A 26,202-nucleotide genomic window follows, 5' to 3' on the forward strand; every position below is an offset into this window, starting at 1 on the left:
CGAACAGGCCCGGCACCGGTCATCTTCCGCTTTCCCGATCCTATGGGTGAATGCCCGAAAGGACCCGTGCCCGGTGAGAAATTGGGTAAAATAATAGTTCGTTCTCCTGAACTTGCAGGTGTACCATGACTCCACGTTTGGAATTAGTTTCTTAGTCCATCGGGCCTTGGTGATTTCCGCCTCCCATTCCGCCTGCCAGTCCGTCAACAACCGTTGACGCGCCGTTGCCCTTACCTCCGGTAAGTGGCCATGCCGATGTTCATGCATGAACACGCGTTCTCTGGCCAGGAGATGGATGGGAGGGGCGCCCGCAATCACCTGTAGAGCCACGGTAGACGTGGTCTTATACGCACTGACCACGTTTAACAGAGGTTTTCTCTGTGCCTTGTTTAGTATATCTATATATTTCCGATGGCGCAGAACCCCGACCCAGACCGGAACCCCGTAGAGAAGAGTAGACTGTACAACGTGCAGGTACAGTCTTCTCCGGGCGCTACTCGGCCCTCCGATATTGGGTGTTATTTTTCGGAGAGCTGCACTTTGCGCCTCGGCCTTCCCTACCACCCTTGTGAGGTGTTTGGTGAACCTAAGTCCTTTGTCGAGGTCTACGCCAAGATATTTGGCACAGAGACTCGGAGAGACCCTGTCATTTCCGAACTGGAAGGACAGGTCCGGCATCTCTCTCGGCCCCTTTAGTATGACCACCTCTGTTTTTGCACCCGCAAGCTCAAGATCGTTTGCCCGCATCCAGGCATCCACCCGTCTAAAACATCTTTCCGCCGTACTTACGATATCCCAATAATAATTACTGACTATCAGAATAGCCAGGTCGTCGGCGTACGCGACCGCTGTACAATCACGACCGAAACGTATGTTAATGACTTCGTTGTAAAGAATGTTCCACAGCGTTGGGCCAAGTACCGACCCCTGTGGAACACCCGCCGTTAGTTTAATTTCTCCGCCCGTAAATGATACGAGTCTGTTCGACAGGTAACTCCTCACGATGTTTATTAGGTAACCCGACAAATTGAGGGCCTCCATCCTACGGACTATATGTCCCCAATTTGCCGAGTTAAACGCATTTTTGACATCAAACATGATAGTCACCGCCCATCTTCTACAAGTAGTCCCCACGCCGTCCGTAATGAACTTAACAGCGTCTACCGCCGATCTTGCTCTCCTGAATCCAAATTGCCTGTCAGAGATGGCGTTGGCGGCATCCAATTCCGCTTGTAGGCGGTTCTTGACTACGTTCTCGTAGAGTTTGCCTAGACTATCAAGAAGACAGATCGGTCGATAAGCACTGGCCTCTTCCGGATTCTTTCCGGGTTTCGGAATCAAAACGAGGCGGGCCTTTTTCAAAACGTCCGGGAAGGACTGGGTCGTGAGGAGACGGGACAGTATCCCCCTAACTAGTTCTGGCTGCGCAGCTACCAAGATCCTCACGGCCTCCAAGTACCTAGTATCTTCGAGCAGGGAACCATGGCACCCTTTTAGCATGTGTTCCACTTTATCCATTAACATCGACTTGTAGTCATAACATTTTAACATATTACATTATGTAAACCATATATGATGATGTTAACACTATTTACGGTGTGCTAGTTTCAAAATACTCGGCAGGATGTAAGTATTCCCACATTTTTCATTTTAACAGTCACATTTTTAACCTTTTGCTTTAAACTAACGTGGAAATACTTCATTCTAGGCACTGAAGATGTTCTGTTTAGAACGAAAACGTTCTGCAATCGATGACATTTTATAGTTTTAAATAAACGATTTTATACCAGAATACATCTCGAAGTTTTTACTTCTGTATTGGTATATTATTTTTAATTATCAACAATGAGCGCTAACCGTGTATTGAGGCGGCCGTCAATGTGAGTGCGAGTGAGATTCACCATTGGACGGCTGGAATGGTGCATCTCTTTAGCACTCACCATTGACGGCCGCCTAATACGCACTTAGCGCTCATTGTTAATAATTAAAGATAAAGCTTAGTAATAAAATAGTGACAAACATTTCTGCTGGATCTTGTAGAGGGGGCTATAAACTTGGTCACTTTCTGACTTTCATAATAATGGATTTTAACCGAGTTATTAAGCCTTGAAAATGGCTATTTTCGCATTTTTCAAATTTTAAATCGCGTATAACTCGACAAAAATCAATTTTAGAGAAAAATCACAAAATACCTTCTTTCTACGAGCGTGCAAAAATGTCTACTTTCGCGAACGCGTTTTAGTTTAGAGTTTTACTTTTCCGCACGCGTGTTACTTTTCCGCACGCGTTTTACTTTTCAGCACGAGTTTTACTTTTCCGCACGCGTGTTAATTTAGATATGTTAATATGGCCTTAAAGTAATTATAATACATACAATAAACTAATATTTAGATATTATTTACTAATTTATTTCAAATATATCTTATTGTGTTCATGTTTTAATGAAATTAACGCGAGAATTCGATGAAATAAAATAATTTTGACATAATATTCGAAAGTCAAATCAGTAGACAATAACAGTGGTTTTGAATCGTCGTCATGGAAACCAAGATCGTCGTCATGCTAACCAATTATGCTGAAAGTTTGGTTTTGACAACCTTGTCAAAGAATTAATTTGTGTATGTATTTTCATATTAATTAAATTAATTGATTAAGATTTGGTCATTTTTTAAAGACTCGTAGAAAAAATATTGTTCCTAATGCTTGCAGAAAGTCTCTTTTCCGCACTCGACTGCTTGCCGAACTCCGCATCGTTCGGCAAACTGCAGTCGCGTGCGGAAAAGTATGACTTTCTGCACTTGTTAGGAAAATTATTTTGTGAAGTGAAAAAATTATTTGTGTGAATTTGTCTAAAAAAAATTGTTTAAACAATTTATCGATCAAGGTACTGCCTGGTACCCAGTAGATTTGTTATAAGGACCTCTTTTTGAGTAAGTTTGTGCAAAAAATTCGAATCGGAGTAGTTTACCTAACGGGGGCGACGATACAGCCTAGACTAATTTGAACATATTCAGTAACATTTAATTTCTAGAATCGGCTGTTTGTGTGAATCAGAATCAACTTTTACTAAATGGCATTGGGAAGAGTATACTTTTCCTAGTTGGAGTCTACTTTTACTAGTAAATGTTGAATATAAATCTTCATTTTATATTTATAATTAACTTTTACTGAAACCAGCCGTTAGAGTTGACTCCAACTAGTTGGAGTCAACTCCAACTGGATAATCAACTTGAACTGTAACATATATATATAAATTGTGCAAGAGTATTTAAATTTAAAATAAATGTAAAATGTATTTTGGAATGGGGAAAAAGGATCCGTCATCGCTTCGACGAAATAAATTTTGTATATACTTATATTATTATAATGTACGTATAATATTATAATGTAAGTATAATATTAGTATATTAGTAATATTATTGAAGTGAAAACTTCTTTAGGGACGTTGTGCACTTTTTAGATGGTAAAAAAGTATTGAATTAGCGACCGTCATCGCTTCGACGAAATAAATTTTTGAAGTGAAAACTTCTTCAGGGACGTTGTGCACTTTTTGGATGGGGAAAATATTAAATTAGCCACCATCATTGCTTCGATGAAATAAATTTTTGAAGTGAAAACTTCTTTAGGGACGTTGTGAACTTTTTAGATGGGAAAAAAGTATTGAATTAGCGACCGTCATTGCTTTGACTAAATGTTTTGAAGTGAAAACTTCTTTAGGGACGTTTTGCCCTTTTTAGATGGGGAAAAAGTATTGAATTAGCGACCGTGCTCGCGACCGTCATTGCTTCGACAAAAATAAATTTTTGAAGTGAAAACTTCTTTAGGGATGTTGTGCACTTTTTAGATGGGGAAAAAGTATTGAATTAGCGACCGTGATCGCTTCGACGAAATAAATTTTTGAAGTGAAAACTTCTTCAGGGACGTTGTGCACTTTTTGGATGGGGAAAAATATTAAATTAGCGACCGCCACTGCTTCGGCGAAATAAATTTTTGAAGTGAAAACTTCTTTAGGGACGTTGTGCACTTTTTATATGGGAAAAAAGTATTCCATTGGCGACCATCATCACCTCGCCGAAATAAATTTTGTTTGTATACATATATTTATGTTATGATATGAGCTCGTAATTGATATACTATAAGTTTTCACTTCTGTCGGCACTCCCACGAGTGCCCTAATTTTTTTTTCTCCAAATGTTATAAGCGATTTTACAGTGATTTGGTATTTATTTTAAAAAAAATTGCATTTTCTATCGTAAAGTATCAATGGAAAACATAATATTTTAATAGAAGGGACTCAAAAATGTAATTATATGGCATTATAACAAGTTATTTTGATTCAAAACAAGTTTTTGATCAAATTTTATAGTGTAGAAAACGTTAAAATACCGTTTTTTACCATTTTCATCCATTCCCAAAAATACATCATAATCGATTTGGCTGAAAATTTGCCCACAGATAGCCAAAACGTAGGACTTTAAGTGGTTAGAAGGATTCGAATTATATGTATTACAATAGTACAAGTGTTTTCGATACTGCAATATGGACTTGAAAGCTGGACATTCAAGCAAGAACACATAAATAAGCTAGTCGTTTGAAATGTGGTGTTATGATGATGCTTAGAAGAGCATGGGCAGAGAAGAAAACGAACACGGAAGTATTGCGAGAAATGGATAAAGTATACGACATAATGTGTGTGTGTTTTGTGTTTTATTGGCACTGGTTTTCACAACCAACTGGCCAGTCAATTTCATAATGATTTTTTAGACTATAACTTACCATAAATCAGGGGAGTAATGTGTAGTGTGTGTGTTGAGTAAGTGTCTTGTTACTTTGCAAAGTCGACGTCATTGTCTTTGCAAAGAGACGCTAATTGTATCCGAACGTCTGCGGTCCCTCTGGTGAAATACGTCATAATAAACACAATAAAAATAAGAAAATTACACTATCGGGGATACTTAATGATAGGATATCAATATGAAATACTGTAAGATTGGTAATACAGAAAAAATAAGACTAAGAAGGAGTATAGGAAGAAGGAGAGTGCCATAGTTGAAAAATTTAAGGGACTTGTTTAAATGCAGTTCTGTAGAATTCTTCAGAGCAGTGGTCGATAGAGTAAAGATAATGATGATGATATCCAACCTCCGATTGGGAGAGGCACAGAGAAAAAGAAGATGCGAAAGTTAAGTTCTATCTAATAGGAAATTACATAGAGGATTTTTACTGTTTATGTGTTGTGTACTTGCTTTTATTTTGTACCATTAACAGTCAAATGCCAGTGAAACATTGATGGAAAATTAAAATTTGACACGATGTTGATATGTCATATAAGGGGATGTTACACAATGAAGAACATGGTCTCAGTAGCTCAGAATCGGAAATACTCTTATTAGCTTAGAAATAAAAAAATAGAAAAATCAAAGTAAGAATGTCTGATAAAAAGAAACAAAATATTGGGCGCCACTGGTTACCTTATGGGAACAAAAAATATACAAAAAATGGAAACATTAAAAGAAAGATAGCTAAATCAAAATAAAACAAAAACATAGTCAAATAAAAAATATATAAAATACTTTTATATGAAAACAAATATGGTGTGAAAACAAATATAGCGTGACTCACCTTGTCTACTCTATACTATACTCAGCCAATTCTTTACTGTTCTTACGATTCAAGAGAGAAGGAAAAAAGAAATAATAAGATTGTATTTAGCAAATTAAACATTATTTATTAAAACAAAAAAAAAAGAATGAATCTAAATTTGTGATCTCTTAAGCGCTGGTTTCCTCGAAAGCGGTGCCGACAACCTGCGACCATAACACTGCGATGAATGACGTCAGAAAAAACTGTACCATGCAAAATAATAGCGGTGGTTTCCAACGATGCGTTGGAAGCCACCGCTTGCTGAGTTTGCACATTCCATTGCCGCAGTGAAGAGCCTTGAATTTTTCACCGTAATCTGACGTAATTCATCGCAGTGCTACGGTCGCAGTTTGTCGGTGCCGCTTTCGGGGAAACCAGCGCTTTACGGTCTACAAATAGAGATCGTGATTACCAAAAAAAAATAAAATAGAAAGTTTACAAAATATACCTTGTTTATCAGTCCTGACTTTTCTTGGTGGTTGTTAAGTCCAAAGCGCGATTTCACTTCACTAAAGTCACCAAATTGATACAACAAAAGTACATCAGGTTATCCATAGTTCATTAAAAAAACTCCATAGTTCATTAAAAAACTTTTATAGAAAAATTCAGCGTTGTCAAAATAAATTAGCACTTACTCAAACAAAAATATTTAAAAAAAGAAATTGTTATCTAGTTCATTAACGTAAACAAAAAAATACTAGCAACTTTAGGCTTTAACTAGGGTGTTGAACTAGTAACATCCAAAGAAAACTTCTGCATAATTCCTGGATCTGACCTCATGTAAAAAAATGATACCAAAAGTGGTAAACAATATCGACAATCGCCTAATATCAGCTAAGATTGCCGGAGTTCCGTTTTCACGCAATGCATCGCCGGGCCTGAGTTCTATCAGCCGGCCGAAGAACTTCGAAGACTGCAACTCCAAACTAAACTTCACTTGGGGAGCGTTCAAGTATTACGTAACGCGGTTTTTGAAGATTTTTGACCCCTCCCCCCTATGTAACGCACCTTAATGGGGCTTTCACGTATTACGTAACACAATTTTTGAAGATTTTTAACCCCCCCCCCCCAACCTGCGTTACGTAATACTTGAACGGTCCCTTGATGACGACTATAACAGAACTCTCTGCCAAACAAAACTTAACCCCATGACGGCCCTAACAGAACTGCTCTACTCTCCTCCGACTCTAACCTCTACCAGATTCCTCAACCAAAACGCCCTCTCTAGAATCATCACACGATCTTTCCCATCGACAATCCAACGACCAATTACCGATTCAAAACATTCAATTAATCAAATCCTAACCAATAAGAAGTTGCAAATTACGCACTGGGTTAAGCCCTCTAACGCATACCAAAACAGCTCGACCAATCACCAAAAAAACAAACAAGCAGATCTCAACATTTCGTTCCACCTACTTTTCTCACAACAAAAACGCTGGCTTGGACGTATTCACGGCTAAGGCCCGTTCTCATATGCATCATCAAAAAGAACACTTGTTGGATTATATAACACACTCAGAAGCACTCGAAGACTTTATCCCTACTTTGGAATTTATTATATCAACATTCGGCTCTAAAATAAATAAAACTCGAACTCTCTGTCGGTAAAAACAATTGACTGAAAGATTTATGGCTCTAATTTCTTTGACGGCAAACTTACCAGCGCGTAGAAACAGATTATACATTCGACTATTCGTGAGAATCAAGAATGAATTACGTAATACTAAAGATTTGTGAGAACTTACGATTCTTCGATAAACAAATATGAGTTTAACGAATCTAACATACAGTGCGCAGCGAAAGTGTTACAAATGTAAACTGGATCGAAATTTCAAATAACTTTGGTACCGTTACAATTTTGTTTAAAGTTATCACTTTGAATTATAAAATAGAACCAAAAGGAACCTGACGATTTAATTTATTCTTGCAGGTATTACCTCCAACCACGATCGACGAAAAATCGACCGTTTTTGACCAACTCGACGCCCCCCGGAACTCGACTCTCCAGTGATAATTCCTTAGGTTCCTTGAGGCTTCAAATACAGTATACGGAGGACAGGGTGTTCCCAGCTTCGGTATATGAAGACCTAAAGAATCTTTTATTAGAAAGTACAAATATACAAGTAAGTATTATGAATTATACCTAACATTATTTTTGAAAAAGAACATTTTTGTAGTCTACATCACATATGAAAAATCGGCATCATCATTCTCTTTACCTTATCCCTTTTAGTCCAGAAAGCCACTGCGCATCCGCTAGGAAAAATATTCCGATTCGGTTTTTTTGCACAATCTTAATCAAAAAGGACCCCTTTTAACAAATTTGCATGTTGCCAGGACCAAAAGTGGGTCGCGCACGCTTGATTAGCAATTAAAAAACAAAGGAGTTTTGAATATTGTATTGCAAAAAACTCTTCGGGATTTCATCAATCGATGTTTAAAGAATATTTACCTACCTTGGCAACATTCAAATTTTCAGTTTTTCACATAGTTTTTGAGGGTTAAAAATGGCCGATTTTGCAATTTTTCAATTTTTAATCGCTTATATGTCAAAAACTATCAACTTTAGAGAAAAGTCACTAAAGACCTTTTCTGTTTGGAATGAACCAAAAAACCTTAAAAAATTTGTTCCATGCAAAAAAAAATTTAAGAAAAAAACAAAAAAAACGTTTAATAAATTTTTGACCCATTGTTGGTCCTGGCAACATGCAAATTTGTTAAAAGGGGTCCTTTTTGAGTAAGATTTTGCAAAAAATTCGATTCGGAATATTTTTCCTAGCGGATGCGCAGTGGCTTTCTGGACTATATGCGGGGTCGGCTTCCTTAATTGCATTTCTCCACACAATTCTATTTTGAGTCATATCAATATTAATCACGGACGTCCGGTCCTGCTTTCGCCAACAATACAAGTGTAGTAATTAGCTGCGAAATTAAACTCAATTTTGGGTGGTTTCAAGTGAATTTATTACAATAATTTTAGTGTAAAGTGATTCTGTTATAAATAGTCGACCCAACCACATAATAAAAGAGGGTAAGTGTTTAAAAGACTACAAGAAAAAGTGAAATATACAATTAAATTTTTAATATGCAAATACAGCTCCGAACTTGCATAAATCGCGAATATTATTGGAATTTTATTGATAGACAGTAAAAGTGAACAGCGCCGTACTTAGGCATAGTAAAATTTAATAAATTTTAGACTTGAATTGAATATTATCAAATTATTAATTATTTTCATATAGACCATGTTTAACACTAACGTGGACAGTGACTCAACTGATGATTATATTTATAAAAGAAGGAGAGAAGATGATGGAAAAGAAAGAGAGCATTTCGAAATAAGTCTTCTTCTTCTTCTTCTTTTTGTATAGACATGACTCTGTCTGTTTTTTCAATGTGCCTCTAGTAAGTTGTCGTTCCATCGTTTTCGTGGTCTTCCCACTGATCGTCTTCCTATTGGGAAACCGTCTCTCGCTGTCCTGACTACCCTATTTGTTGTCATTCGGCTTATGTGGTCATTCCATTCTATTCTTCTGTTTCTTACCCAGTTATTAATGTTATCCACCTTGCACCTTTCGAGCAATATTTTTGTCCTCTCTGTGTCGGGTCGTGTTTCTGCCGCGTATGTCATTATTGGTCTGATGACTGTTTTATAAATTCTGTCTTTAATTTCTTTTCCGATATTTTTATTTCTCCATATTGTGTCATTCAGGCAACCTGCGGCTCTGTTTGCTCTATTCACTTGATCTTCCACTTCTGTTTCGAGCCTTCCGTAGCTAGATAGTGTGATGCCTAGATATTTAAACTCCATCACTTGTTCTATTATCTGACCTTCCAGCTCCAATTTACATCTTATTGGATCTGCTGTTATAACCATACATTTTGTCTTTTTTGAGGAAATTAACATGTTAAATTTTCTGGCGATTATGTTGAATTGGTGCAGCATACGTTGTAAATCATCTGCACTTTGAGAGATTAGTATTGCATCGTCCGCATAGCAGATTATTTTAAGTTGTTTTTCTCCCATTTGATATCCTTTTTAGTTCTTACTTGTTTTATTATTTCGTCCATGGTCAGGTTGAACAATAAAGAACTCAAGGAATCCCCATGTCTTATCCCATTGCCGGCCTAAATTGGGTCAGTTAGTTCATCTTCCACTTTTACTTTTATTGTGTTGTTTTGGTAGATGTTTTCTATCGTTTTAATTATTCCCAGAGGTACCTCTCTCGAGTATAACAAGTGGATAACGTCCTTTAATGCCTCACTAATGCCTAACTTACCTCATTATAAATATAGCGTCAGTGCATGACCTTCCCGACCTAAAACCTTGTTGTTCTTCTGCTAATGTTATAATTTCATTCAATTTGTTTGTTATCACTTTTGTTGTTAATTTTAAAGTTGTGTTTAATAAGTTAATCCCTCTGTAATTCTCCGGGTCTGATTTGTCTCCTTTTTTGAAGAGAGGTATTAGGATGCTTGATCTCCATTCTTGTGGTATTCTGTTTTGTTCTATTATTTTTTGTATTAGTTTTCATAGTTGTTTAGTTAGATCTTGTCCTCCGTACTTTAGGAGTTCGTTCGATATTCTGTCCTCTCCTGGAGATTTTCTGTTTTTTAATTGTCTTAATGCTTCCTTTACCTCTCCCTCCTCGATGTTTATTTCTTCGTTTGTCGTAACTTCAGGTGTTGGTGGTTCATTATCGTCGCCTTTAGCAAATAGAGATCGGAAGTAGTCTGCCCATGTTTCCTTCTGAGTGTGTTTCGCTTTTATTAATTCGTACATCTCCTTTCTTTGCCCTCTGATCATTCTCCATACTTCTTTTTGTGTTCCGTAGAAGTCGTGTTCCATCTGTTTTGAGAAACTCTGCCAGTGCTCCCTTTTTATTTGTCTCACTAAAGTATTCGTTTCGTTTCTGATTCGTTTGTAGTGGTTGTGTGCCTGTTGTGTTTGTTTTGTTCTGTATTGTAAAAAGGATTTCTTCTTTTCTTCGCATTTTATCTTAACTTCCTCTCTAAACCACGGGGTTTTCTTCTTTAATATGTGAGTATTCGTTACTTTTCTCTCTCCAAGTGATTCTGTTGCAGCGTCGATTACCCCAGGCAGTGTTTGAAATAAGAAGGAAGACAAATAGAATACCAGTCAAACATAATAAAGATGAAAAGATTAGATAGACAAGAAGATTAGATAGAAAAGATAGACAAACTATTGGTTAATGAATGAGATGAGAAAAGAAATGCAAGAAATGAGGAGTGATACCAAAGAAATGCGAAGAATACAAAAAGAAATGCGACATGAAGTTAATCAAATAAATCAGGAACACCAATTTATAAAAGAAGAATACGAAAGAATAAAAAAAGAGAACGAGATGATGAAACGAGAAGTAAGCAGCTTGAAGCAAAGTGTGGAGAGAATAGAAAAAGAAAAGAAAGAAAACAATGTGGTGATAACCGGCCTCCAAATACACGCAGAAGACTCAAAAACATTAAAAAACACTATGACCAATTTTCTTGGGGAAAAATTAGAAGTACAAGTTCAGGTAAAAACTGCGAGAAAAATAGGAGACAGAATATGTAAGCTGGAGTTTGATAATGCGGAAGACAAAGAAAAAATCATGCAAAATAAATTCAAGCTGCAAAGCATTAGAGACCAACGCATATATATATATATATATATATATATATATATATATATATATATATATATATATATATATATATATATATATATATATATATATATATATATATATATATATATATTATAAAGTGTTTTATTTTATCAGACCGATAAACCCAGGAATAAAATTCTTCTTCTATATATATATATATATATATATATATATATATATATATATATATATATATATATATATATATAGTGGTTTGAATATTTGTACAAATATATATATTGTTATATTTCTATTTGATATGAAAATTAAAATTTGATAATTATAAACAGAATTCAATTTAATATAAAATATTTTCAATTTTCTCAACCACGGGCATATAAATTTAGAACAACCTGTATACAACAAATTGTTATATTTAATTTTAAGAAGTGATTAAATAAGACTCAAGTGAAATCGTTAATAGGTCATTATCGTTTGTTCCCGGAAGGATTGATCATTAGCCGATGCTAAATAAGACTAAGTGGAAATAGAGAATAGGTCATTAAAATTTGTATATAGTAGAAAGTAATTTTAGAATGGGAATTAACTATTTTCTTTGAAATCCATTAAGCATATTTAGAAAGTTTAAAAATTGGTTTTGAGGAATACTGCGAATGAGAGTTGGTGGTGGAAGTTTGATTTGTGAATCTGGAAGGGATATTTAGAAAGTAGGGGAATGAATGACAAATAGAGAGCAGAATGTTTTGAGCTGTCGAGAAGTGAAGTCGAGTAGTAGACGGTAGTGTACGGAGAGTGAGAAAGCCGGTGTAGTTCCGTGAGTGTGGAGTATCTATCGTAGAACGAGAGGTAGGCCAGGTTGAGAGTAAAAGAACCTCCTTGAGCCAAGAGTTCCCGGTAGCTGATTGCAGTTTCGAAAAAGGTAGAACACAGCATCACGACAGAAGCAGGAAACGAGAGCTATACGAGTTAGTTTCAGAGGAGAACATTACTGGAAGCCAGGACGAGGTTTTGATTGCAGCCAAGGATAGCAGGAAACGGGTCTTGTGTGAAGACATTCTCAGTGCACCAGAAAAAGGTCAGTCTCATTTGTTTGGACATGAATGTATGGGTTTTTCGTAGTAAATACCACATTTAAAATTGAAAAAACATAATCAATAATATCAGAAAAGCTTCATCAAACTTAAATAGAATTGTTGCTGATAAATCATAATAGTTAAATGTTAATAAAAACTTTCAATTGGAAATCAAAAGGAAATAAGATTCCCATGTATAAATGTTATGTTTAAGAATAATAAGATATAGCAAATATTAAGCAGTGATTGCCATTTAAATAAAATAAACAATATTTTGATTACAATTGTAACCCATATGTGTTATTATTTTACTCTTTTCTTTCCTATCCCGATTAGGAACCATTAAGAAATACTTAGAAGCCACGTATGTAAGTAATTAATTTTATAAAAAGCCCTGAGATTGAAAACATATTGATGTGTGATTTGGTAAATTAATTAGATTATTATTAATGCATTGATTAAATTAAATGACATATAAAAATATTATCTCATATCAATAATCAAGATCACATCAACTGTCGTCCAACGTGGAGGGCATTGTAAAGTATTTCTAGTGGCAAATTTGAAGGATAGAAAGAGTAAAGCCGGTATTTGAAAATTTATATGCCTGTGGTAAAAAGTGAGATACTTACATTTGATAACATAAAATTTTAGATCTCTTTAGGTACAAATTTTACATAACTGATTTAATATTTTATTTTTACGATATTTACATTTGATATATTTATTGACAATTTATAATATTTGGGTGAGAAAAAATCGTCTTGGTAACATACTAGTAAAATTTCATATTTGGCGGGGACAGTACTTCTTGAAAACAAATGTCTGTGACAAGAAGCCAAAGCAAGGACAACAAAAAACAAAAAGAACATTCAGACCAAGAAGATATTTTAGACACGACAATCATGGCATCAGAACAGCAAGAATTATCAGGAATAGATAAACTATTACAACTGATGCAACTCCAGTCACAAAAACTGGATGACAATCAAAGAGAAACAAAACAAGCAATGGATGAAGCAAAAAGGGCAATGGATAAAAATCAGGATGAAACACAAAAAAAAATGGATGAAAATCAACGTGCAACGAAACAAGCCATGGAAGAAACATCAAAGAAAATGGATAAAGTGGAACAAAAAATGGATGAAACACAACAAAAATTGGATCAAAAAATGGATGAAACACAACAAAAAATGAAACAAGCAATAGAAGAGAACAACAAGAAAATGGAGGAACGCATAGAAAAGTATGAAATGAAAATTAAAGATCACATGCAAGAACAAGAAATAAAAATGAAGGAGTTAACGAATTGCCAGAAAAAAGAAATGGAAAGTTTGGAAAACAAGTTTGAAAACGCTATTCAAGCAATCAGAGAAGAAATGGAAAGAAAGATTGCGGAAATCAATATTCAACAAAATGTAGGAGAAAGAAGAGAAAATGTTATACATAGCACAGATGACGTGAAGATAAGGTTTGGCGGGGATGTAAGAAGATTACACCCAGTGCCGTTCATAAATAGCCTGAAAAAGAAAATACAGCACATCGGAAATTTCGAAACAGCAAAAGAAACTATCAGAAACCATCTAAAATATGAAGCAAGCCTATGGTTCGATTGCAAAGAAGAAGAATTTGACAGTTGGCAACAATTTGAACAAAAATTTTTGAATTATTTCTGGGGAAAAGTCCAACAATTGGAAATTAACAAGGAATTGCAAAATGGGAAATACAATGATAGGATGGGTATATCAGAAAGGACATATGCATTACAAATTTACTATAACGCAAAACATCTACAATATAATTACTCATCGGAACAATTAGTCGAACTGATTGCAAGACATTTCGAAGAAACGCTGGAAGACCATATCACATTGCAAAACTACAAAGACATAGATAGTTTATGCCAATTCCTACAAATAAGAGAATCACGTTTAAGAGAAAGAAAATCAAGAAGGTCGCGAGAAGATTACAGGCTCCGAGAAACACAGGATTACAGAGATAGAAATCAAAATAGGAGGGACTATACAAGACGAGAATTTAATCCCAGAAGGGAAAACGAAAATAGAGACAACGGAAGAGGAAATTATGAACAAAGAAATAGGCAATGGAATGAGGACAGAAATCGAGAATACCAGAATAGAAACACCACACTCGCAAATAAAGAAAACAGAAATAATGGTAGACAAAATGAACAGGGATATCGAGAAAACCGAAACAGATCCGACAGACCAAGAGAAAATAGAAGAGAAGTAAATAATACCCAGACAGATGAATATGACGGAGAGAGACATTATGACGAAAATATAAACTACGATGAGCAACCGGCGTTTTTTCACGACGGCGCTCACTAAAAACCAAAAATCAAACAGGAATCTTTTGTAACCCCAAGGAGTTTATTAAAGTGGCAAGAAACAACGAAAAGAAAAATGGAGTTAATTTAAAATTTGTGGATGGATTTATCAACGAGAAACCAATTAAAATTATGATAGACACTGGATCTGAAATAACATTGGTCAACAGAAAACTAATAGAAGAAGTTAACTTAACAAATTTAATTTACAAAATACCTAGGGTAAATTTAGTGGGCGCAAACAAACGGACATTGGCAACTATAAATGAAGGCATACGAGTAATGGTACGACTGGGTAAGAAGATGTATGCACTACAATGTGTAATAATGCCAAACATGTCACATGACATGATAGTAGGAGTTGACGAATTGGCAGAAAAACATGTAGTGATAGATTTTAAAAATAATACGATGAATCTAACAGAAGAAAAAGAAGAAGAACAGAACAAGGAACAGGAGAAACAAAATACGGACGAATCAGGTAAAGAACAAACAGTGGAAATGAATTTGGCAACGAAGCAAGGACAAAGAAGAAAAGGGAGAAAAAGTCAGAAAAAGACAAAAGAAAATGAAACCTGTGGCTCCTCAAAAGAAGAGTTGAGCCCAGAAGAAGAAAAATTGAGAGTATCAAAAGCAAAAGAAAACTGGGATTCCTCAAAAGAAGAGATGAGCTCAGGAGAAGAAGAAATAAAGCTAACAAATGAAAGCGAAAAAGATATGATCGAAACAGTGGCATTTGAAGAGGAGGCATATGAAAACGAGGATGCAGAATACACGGTAAAAGTATGTGAAAAATCTGAGGAAAAAGACAGAAGATTGATATGGGAAAAAGGGAAAGACAACATAATAGCCGACACTCTAACACAGGATGAGGACACTGAAAATAAGGAAACAATTACTCTACAGGTGGGACTAATTAGAGTAATACAAGAAGAAGGGGTATAAGACGTAGATTAAAGTAAGGAAATATACAGGGAGTTGGTTTTGCCTCGAGAAAATTTATTTAAAAATGCAGATAAATTTTATCGAATACAAGGCGGGGATTTGTTATATTTCTATTTGATATGAAAATTAAAATTTGATAATTATAAACAGAATTCAATTTAATATAAAATATTTTCAATTTTCTCAACCACGGGCATATAAATTTAGAACAACCTGTATACAACAAATTGTTATATTTAATTTTAAGAAGTGATTAAATAAGACTCAAGTGAAATCGTTAATAGGTCATTATCGTTTGTTCCCGGAAGGATTGATCATTAGCCGATGCTAAATAAGACTAAGTGGAAATAGAGAATAGGTCATTAAAATTTGTATATAGTAGAAAGTAATTTTAGAATGGGAATTAACTATTTTCTTTGAAATCCATTAAGCATATTTAGAAAGTTTAAAAATTGGTTTTGAGGAATACTGCGAATGAGAGTTGGTGGTGGAAGTTTGATTTGTGAATCTGGAAGGGATATTTAGAAAGTAGGGGAATGAATGACAAATAGAGAGCAGAATGTTTTGAGCTGTCGAGAAGTGAAGTCGAGTAGTAGACGGTAGTGTACGGAGAGTGAGAAAGCCGGTGTAGTTCCGTGAGTGTGGAGTATCTATCGTAGAACGAGAGGTAGGCCAGGTTGAGAGTAAAAGAACCTCCTTGAGCCAAGAGTTCCCGGTAGCTGATTGCAGTTTCGAAAAAGGTAGAACACAGCATCACGACAGAAGCAGGAAACGAGAGCTATACGAGTTAGTTTCAGAGGAGAACATTACTGGAAGCCAGGACGAGGTTTTGATTGCAGCCAAGGATAGCAGGAAACGGGTCTTGTGTGAAGACATTCTCAGTGCACCAGAAAAAGGTCAGTCTCATTTGTTTGGACATGAATGTATGGGTTTTTCGTAGTAAATACCACATTTAAAATTGAAAAAACATAATCAATAATATCAGAAAAGCTTCATCAAACTTAAATAGAATTGTTGCTGATAAATCATAATAGTTAAATGTTAATAAAAACTTTCAATTGGAAATCAAAAGGAAATAAGATTCCCATGTATAAATGTTATGTTTAAGAATAATAAGATATAGCAAATATTAAGCAGTGATTGCCATTTAAATAAAATAAACAATATTTTGATTACAATTGTAACCCATATGTGTTATTATTTTACTCTTTTCTTTCCTATCCCGATTAGGAACCATTAAGAAATACTTAGAAGCCACGTATGTAAGTAATTAATTTTATAAAAAGCCCTGAGATTGAAAACATATTGATGTGTGATTTGGTAAATTAATTAGATTATTATTAATGCATTGATTAAATTAAATGACATATAAAAATATTATCTCATATCAATAATCAAGATCACATCAATATATATATATATATATATATATATATATATATATATATATATATATATATATGTTCGGAAAGGTTTCCGCGGTTAATACAATGAAACTTAAAGCTAAAATCAATATCAACAAAAGAATTAATATTAAAATTAAACTCACCAGGCTTCCGGGTTGAACCGCGTCGTTGGTTTCTAGGCCGAGCTTTCGACGTCCTCTCTGACGTCATCTTCAGGGCTTCCGGGGTCTCAGTCTCCTGAGGCTCCAGACACTACACTCACTACTCACTACTTCACTACTCACTGCAATACTGTTGTTGCTGACGCTGGGGCGGTCATTTATACCGTGGACTGATGTGACTGACGTGGCTGTCGATGACGTGGCGGAGTGGGAATTAGCGCGAAGACTATTTGGAGTGGCGCGAAGATTTTTGACGGCGGGAATTGTATTTGTAGATGGAGCGGACGATGTTTTCTTTAGGAGGGGTCTCCAAGTCGAAGGTAAACGGATGCCGTCATCTCTTTTATTGAGACAACTTGGCCGTTTTTCGATTTCTATGGCTTCTCGGATAATCCTTTGTTTATAGAAGCGGATGGGGGCTATGGTTCTGGAGTTTTCAAAGTCAATTTTGTGACCTGTATGAAGATGGTGTTGGCCTAGGGCTGAAACTGAATCGGAATTGCGAACAGATATGGAATGTTCATAAATCCTATTTTGGATTCTACGATTGGTTTGTCCTATGTAAGATCGGGGGCAGTCTGCACAAGGAATTTCATAAACTCCGTGTTGTTCATTTGGAATGTTGTCTTTGACGGATCGGACAAGAGATGAAAGTTTTTGTTGGGGGGTAAATACTGTTTTTATTCCTCGTGGCTTAAGAATTGTGTCGATTTTGTCAGTAACACCTTTGATATAGGGAAGAAAAGCTTTCGTATGATCAGGATCTGACTCTTTGGGTTGTGATTGAGCGGGAGATTGAAGTTTATGGATGCTCCTATCGATGTGATTTTCGCGGTAACCGTTTTGGATGAGGGCTTGTTTTAAAGAAGAGAGTTCAGTAGATCTACTTGCATCATCGGAAAGACGAATTGATCTGGAGACAAGAGTATTAATGACTGAATTAATTTGAGAAGGTGGGTGATGAGAGTTGCCATGCAAGTAGCGGTTGGTATGGGTGGGTTTTCGATAAACAGAGTGATGAAAACCTTGTGATTGGTTCTTCTTAATAAGAACGTCGAGAAACGGTAAGGATGAGTTAGTCTCCATCTCCATCGTGAACTGGATACTGGGATGTATACCATTCAGATGGGTCTGAAAAGACGCTAAAGCATCCCTTCCGTGGGGCCAAATGACGAATGTATCGTCAACATATCGTAGCCAACATGTGGGTTTGAGCGTAGATGTGGATAGTGCTCGGGTCTCAAAGTCTCAAACTTTTTATATATCTGTATATATATATCTGTTTTTGATGCTGTTAAGGATAGCATCTAGTGGTAAGTTTGTAAACAGTGACACAACATCTAAACTAATCAATATATAATTATTCGGAACTTTAACATTGTTGATGAAGTTACTAAACGTGAAGGAATCTCTTATATAGAATTCGTTGGATTCGTTGTAGGAAATTGTGAGAATATCTGTGAGGTGTTTAGCAAGTTTACTATTGGGAGCATCACTTGAAGAGACAATAGGCCTCATTGAGGATTTCATAAGAATCTTAACGTTCATATTTGACTGCAACATCTTTTTGTTCAATGGTAATTTTTTTAAACAAATCTTTGGCACTCCAATGGGTAGCAAAATATCCCCCATCCTATGTAACTTTGTTTTGGATGAACTTATAACAACTTGTAAAGAAAAGATACCCTTTCACATACCTTTTATTAAGCGATATGTAGATGATTTGATTTTGTCGGTCTCTGAAAACAAAGTATCTGATGTTTTAAACACCTTTAATGCCCAATGTGAACACCTAAAGTTTACAGTTGAGAGGGAGGCTGATAATATGATTCCTTTTTTGGACATGCTTATTCATCGTGGCAGTGATGGCATTCTGAGGACGGAGTGGTATCGTAAGCCTTGTTTTAGTAACCGTTTCATAAATTTTCATTCTCAACATCCATCTAAGATGAAAACAAACTTGGTTTTGGCCTTAAAAAGTAGGGTTACAAACTTGTCGCAGATTGAGTTCAGGGACAAGGGACTAAAAAAGTTGAGATCTATACTACTAGAGAACTCATATCCCATAGGGCTTTTAAATAAACTCATTTTCGGTTCTCCTTTTCCTTCTCAATTTTGTGGTAAACAAAATTTTCATAATAATGAGGTCCGACAATTGACATTGACAGACAGCGACAACACATCAGTAATACCACCTAAAATAACTTTTGGTTCCTTGCCCTACATTCCAGTTCTGACACCTAAGCTAATTAACATTTTCAAAAATGTTAATGGCTTAAAAATTTCAACTAGGAACGTGAAAACGGTATCTAAGTTATACTCAAAAACAAAGGATCCCTTTACAAGACAAGAGTCTTCGAATGTTGTTTATTCCATACCGTGTTCCAATTGTAACAACGTATACATCGGGGAAACATCTCGCAATTTCCACAGAAGGGTGATCTCACATCGTAGTGATATAAAAACCAATAAAATAAATGCATGTGCACTTACAGAACATGCATTAACTTTGAAACATGAGTTTAATTTCGAAGATTCATGTATTTTGGCCAAAGAAACAAACCATTCAAAACGTGTTTTCTTGGAAATGTATTTGATAAAATCCAGTACGTCTTGCATAAATAAAAAGTCTGACATAGATAAACTGAGCAATATTTATTGTTACTTACTGGAAAAACATCAAAAATAAAATAAATATTTCTTATACATATGCACTACACAATACATCTGTGTGCATAACAGGTTGCATACCATTAAGACAGAGTTAAAAATAAAAATTACCCAGTATGGGCCTCTTGGTTTTTTGAAAATAAATACAATATTAAAAACACCAATTACATTTTAATCTGATTGTTTTTTCTTTCTGTTCTCTATGTATCAGAGTTAAAACACACCATCAAAAGATGTCATAGAATAAATATAAAAATTTACCATCCTTAACAAAAATTTTAGAATGTATTTTGTCCATTATTTTCTGTATTCTATGTTTGTGTTAGTATTGTTGAGGGTCATAAAGCTTTTAAATAATCTCAACGACTAGTAAGTTGAACTGACGAATTATGATATTTTATAAAAATTTACATACTTCTTTTTATCTATATTACAGAGTCTTGAAAAAGGAATAAAACCATTCCGAAAGCTAGACAAAAAGTCAAAAGAGTGTTTCTTTAACATCCTGGCCAACCTTCTGACTGCAACCCTAATAAACTAGTTGTTTGTTTATATCGACAGTCACTAATATCCAGTATTTCTTGTATATATATATATATATATATATATATATATATATATATATATATATATATATATATGTATATATGTATATCAAGCAGTGATTCTTGAGGATGCAGTCTACTTGAAAAAGAATTAAAATAAATTCGAAGGCTTGACAGTAAGTCAAAGAGTTTTCTTTGTCTTGTGGGCCAAAATAGACTGCATCCTCAAGAATCACTGCTTGATATTTGAATATACAGTCAAGAATACCATAATCTTATATATATATATATATATATATATATATATATATATATATATATATATATATATATATATATATTATATCAATATTAATCCCCTTTACCAACATGTCCTGCCCAATCGTCGTCTCCCTCCAGGTCTTCTTTGATCTACCTCTCCTACTCCTTCCAAGAATCTGCACTTCAGCAATTCTTCGTATTGGGTGATTAACGACTCGATGTTGAACATGACCAAACCATCTTACCCTATTCTCTCTCATTTTGGCACCAATGGGTGCCACACCTAGACTTCCCCTAATATACTCACTTCTAATTTTATCCTTTTTTGTCACTGCACTCATCCATCTAAGCATTCTCATTTTCGCCACATGCATTCGTTGTTCCTCTTTCTTTTTCACTGCCCAACATTCAGTTCCGTACATCATGGCCGGTCTTATGGCTGTTTTATGGAATTTTTCCTTCAGCTTCATTGGAATTTTTCTGTCACACAATACACCACTCGCTTCCTTCCAGTTCATCCATACAGCCATAATTCATGCATCTCCATCTATTTCTCCATTACTCTGTAATACCGACCATAGGTACTTAAACTATTGCTTTTTACAATCATTTCACCATCCAAAATACCATTTTATTTGTAGTAACTCCATCTTTAAATGAACATTCAAAATACTCTGTTTTTGTCCTACTAAGTTTTAAACCTTTTTCCTCCAGAGCTTGTCTCCACTGTTCCAGTTTTTGTTCTAAGTCTCTTTCACTATTTCCTATTAACACTACATCATCAGCATACATTAAGCACCTTGGAATATCCTGTAGTTTCGCTGTTATCTGGTCCAAAACTAATGAGAATAAATGCGGACTAATCACCGAGCACCATAGATTGATATAAATGTATATTTGGTGGTAAAGACGTAGTATCTCTTATAAGAATAGGAAGACTAAGATGGGCTGGACATTTAGCAAGATCACAGCAGAACAACCCTCCTAGAAGAATCCTTATGTCACAACCTGTGGGAAGTAGAAATAGGGGTAGGTCAAAATTCAGATGGAAGGATGGTGTAGATGAGGATGAGAGAAAAATAGGCGCAGCAAACTGGTAACGGTTGGCAATGGATAGGACTGACTGGCGTAATAGACTTGGGAAGGTCGAGGTTCTTTCATAGGGCTGTAGCACCATTGATGATGATGATGATGATGATGATGATGATGATGATGATGATGATGATGATGATGATAGAACTACTTGGTGGACTTACATGAAAGTCAGGGGTGATACAAAGCTCTCACGACCAACTACCCGAGACATAAATTGTAAATCACGTAAATCGAGAAGGGGAATGTGTATATAGAATTACAAACAACTTTGCTACTGCTCTAAAAAAATTTCCTGTTTTTCTCTCAGGATTATGGGTTTATCTGATTCTCTTGTGTATTTTTTCCTTCGTCGCTTTTCTTTCATTATTTTCTTTATCTTCTAGATTATGAAATACCAAATATTGCATTGAGGCTTATGTTTAAATGACAATCTTATTAAATTTATATAACTAATTTATACTTTTTGTTTTTAGCCTATTACAGCTACTCCAGTATACGTTCTTGGTGAGATTATTAATAAGATGGATATAGCTCAGCCTCTGGTGCGAATATTTTTACATTACGATAAGATTGTACCGATGATTAAAGCGCTAGCGAATGTTGAGATTTCTAATGTTACGTAAGTACACATATAGGCTTTACTTACTTGCAGTGTCAACTAACAGTTATATGTACATAGAAAAAATGTAGTTCTCCATATGTCTAATCTTCGGGCTCAGTGGAGGATGATCGTCTGTTATTGAAACACCAATAGCACTTAGATACTTTATTGATAGCGACTGACACCAGGGTAGTAGAACCAACCCCGGGAGAACGTAGTTGTACTGATATGTTGCTCGTACGCGAATTAGTTTTAGACTCTCTGATGATGCTACATATTGACTCGTTGAAGTTACTCGAAGGAATGAATTTAACAGGGTTGTTTCGTTTTAAACATTTTGTTTTAAACAACTGTTTTAAACATGTGTATATGTTTAAAACAGTTTAAAACACGTTTAAATTAAACAAGCGTTTTTTTCTTCATTTTCTTTATTAACCCGGGAGCAGTCGCGCTCACTTCAGTCACCTAAGTATTCGCGCGTAGAGAAAAATCTCACAATACGAATTTAAAGCAAATATCTATTTTATACTATTTTTATTTACTTGTTATGTTATAAATGTATATTTTTAACAATTTTAAAGCTAATTGGTTCTCACCAAAGCCATAAATTCCACAAAAAAAAATAAAAAAAACATTAAAAAAAATTCCCACGCATTACTACAATCTTTCTCGACACTTACGAGTAGAAAATTATGTTGCAAAATTTTTCATTGAGTTATCACGGAAAAGAATAAAATGTGAGTTTTTTTTCTAACGACGCGACTGCTTCCAGGTTAAAATAATAAATAAATATGAAAAAAATTCTCAAATACATTATACAAACTTTTTAACATACAGATTATTTATTTATTAATAACCGAAACTTAACAAAAATTGAAAAACTTAAAACATTTTACATACAAGAGTTAATAAATTTCTCAAAACTGTTCCAGTCTCATAGTAATCTTGTAATCTAAAATTATCAATCTGATATCACGTCATCACTGATGCAATTAAGCTCTTTAAAAATTAAAACCAATTTAGTAGCTTTGACTAATGTCTATTCAGACTATAACCCTCTAATAGCGCAAATGAGTATTAAACTAAAAAGATTGGAGCAGAAAAGAAGAGCAAACCAGATAGACGTCAGTCATTTATGTAACCTGGAGGTAAAGGAGGAACTGCAAAGATGTATTAATAATAATTTGAAAATACTTCATGAAAAAGAAACATCTCAGCCAACGAACAACATAGATAAAAAATGTAAAAACGTAAAAATGGCGATAACAAGTCCTGCGAAGAAAATTCTGACTAAAGAAAAACCAAAAATAAAGCAAAGATGGATGACTGATAAAATCCTTCTTCTCATAAACAATCGGAGAATAATGAAAGGAAAAAACGAACAAAGGTATAAACAAATACAGAAAGAAATCAAAAAGGAAATCAGAATAGCAAAGGAAGATTTTTATAAAAGAAAATGTGAAGAAATAGAGCAATTGCAGGCAAAACATGATATTTTTAATGTACATAAAAAAGTGAAAGAACTTGCAGGTATACAAAAACGTAAGCAGCCAAATACCCTGTATAATGTCAACGGAAACATAATAACAGAACTAGAAGAACAGTTGAAGACATGGAAAAACTATGTTGAAGAACTCTTTGCAGATGATAGACAACAATCTGAACTAAGTAACATACAAGGAGACGAAGGTCCAGAAATAACGGAAGAGGAAGTAATGTACGTACTAAAAAGAATGAAAAACGGTAAAGCTCCAGGTCCAGATGAAATACCAACGGAAATCCTTAAACTGATAGAAGAAGACTCGATCCACATTTTAGTTGAACTTTTCAATAGCATTTATACATCAGGAAAAATACCACAAGAATGGCTTTTATCCACCTTTGTTATTATACCAAAAAAAAAATGAATGCCAAACAATGTAGTGATTACCGTACAATCAGTTTGATGAGCCATGTACTGAAAATATTCCTGAAAATTGTACACACTAGAGTACACAGAAAACTGGAAATGGACATCAATGATACCCAGTTTGGATTCCGAAATGGACTCGGAACAAGAGAGGCGTTGTTTGCACTGAACGTTATGTCTCAAAGATGTCTTGACATAAATCAAGATGTATTCATGTGTTTCATAGATTATGACAAGGCCCTTGATAAAGTGCGGCATGATCATGTAATCAGACTCCTGGCAGAAAAGAATTTAGATAAACGAGACATCCGACTAATAGCAAATATGTACTACAATCAGAAAGCAGTAGTGAGAGTAGAGAATAATACCACTGAAGAAATTGAAATAAAGCGAGGTGTGAGACAAGGGTGTATACTGTCACCAACCCTGTTTAATCTCTATTCCGAAGACGTAATGAATAGAACACTCTCTGAGCAATCCATAGGTATTAAAATAAATGGTGTTAAGGCGCATTTAAATCAAAGCGAACACGAACGAACGAATTCGTTCGTTAACTTTATTGTATTTGTACAGCGAATCGAACACGACCGAACGAATTCGTTCGCATTCGCACATGTTCCAACCGATGTCAGTAAGTTAGCGAATCATCAAAGGAAATCGTTGTTCAATGTGGACAGTGGATAGACGGTAGCAAACGAATTCGTTTAGAAGTACTGATTTAATTTATTTACAAACCTTAGTTTGAGAGGGTTGTTTATTGTGTAGTCGTGAAAACATAATTTTGCAATATGGAATGGACCACTGAAAAGATACTTCAATTAATTGAGTTGTATAGAAATTAAGAATGCCTATGAAACCCGAAATAGAAGCTATATAAAGTAATAAACAGAAGAACTGATGCTTGTTTTAACATTTCTATAGGAATGGGTTGTGATGTCTCTGAACTAAAAAAATGAATTAGCTTCTGGCATCATTTAGACGAGAAAGACAAAAATAGGGTTCGAAGTGGTTTGCTTTTAAAGGCCTAATGTTTTTATTGGATAAATTTCAACACAGAAAAGCTAATGAGGTAAGCAACTCAAATTAATTGCTAAAACTAATTAAAAGCAACTTTATTTTGATACATCAATTTTACAATTTATTATTTGAACATAATATAGTCATAATACCAAGAGCAAGCAACTTTTTCGAGGAAGAATTTTAAGAAAGCTGGTTCTTTAATATATTATTCTCTGTGCTCCCTCAAACAGCGTATAATACCTGCTACCTGGCTGCTGATACAGATTGCGTTCATTAGTTCGTAGCACATTACAGGTACCTACCTAAATATATTGAATTCAAAATTATTTTAAGAAGATAATTTTTCTTTGTCATTACTTTTGTCATTATTATAAATATGAATACAAATATTTTGTCAGTAATTTATATGCTAAAAAGTGTTACGTTTGACCTGTGCTCTTGTGCAGAATGGAAGCATGGACGTTAAAGACCAGTTCCATTAACAAATTTGAAGTTTTTGAAATGTGGTGCGGTGCCTACGTCGAATGCTTAGAATATCATGGACGGGTAGAGTCAGAAATGATTAAGTATTAAGAAGAGCGGGTTTGCAGGATAGGGAACTTTTTAATTATGTTAAAAGTAAGAAGACTGCATACTTGGGGCACATATTACGAGGGGAACGATACACTTTTCAGCAACTGATACTCGACGGAAAGATAGAGGGTAAGAGGGGTCTGGGAAAAGGATGTCATGGCTGCGTGATCGCCACCGCCAGTGGACAAGAATCCACGGCTATAAAATGCTTTGCAATGCTGCTAAAAACAATAATATTTTATAAACAAGACAATGTACGGTGGACGCCTACGCAGAAATGCACGGCATCTTAAGAAGAAGAAGAAATATGAATTTAT

General features: G+C 35.0%; 1 protein-coding gene across 1 annotated transcript in view; it reads left to right on the forward strand.

The window, feature by feature from the left end:
• The window catches only part of LOC126882102 (GTPase-activating protein), a 317,689-nt gene that overhangs the window by 216,541 nt on the left and 74,946 nt on the right, over positions 1 to 26,202 (forward strand). Inside the window, exons 5-6 of the mRNA XM_050646950.1 lie at positions 7,577 to 7,769; positions 22,256 to 22,401. Of these exons, the coding sequence (XP_050502907.1) occupies positions 7,577 to 7,769; positions 22,256 to 22,401 (339 nt within the window). The remainder of the gene's footprint in view (positions 1 to 7,576; positions 7,770 to 22,255; positions 22,402 to 26,202) is intronic.

Source organism: Diabrotica virgifera, chromosome 3 (genome assembly GCF_917563875.1).
Source record: "Diabrotica virgifera virgifera chromosome 3, PGI_DIABVI_V3a".
In the NCBI taxonomy this organism is placed as follows: domain Eukaryota; kingdom Metazoa; phylum Arthropoda; class Insecta; order Coleoptera; family Chrysomelidae; genus Diabrotica; species Diabrotica virgifera.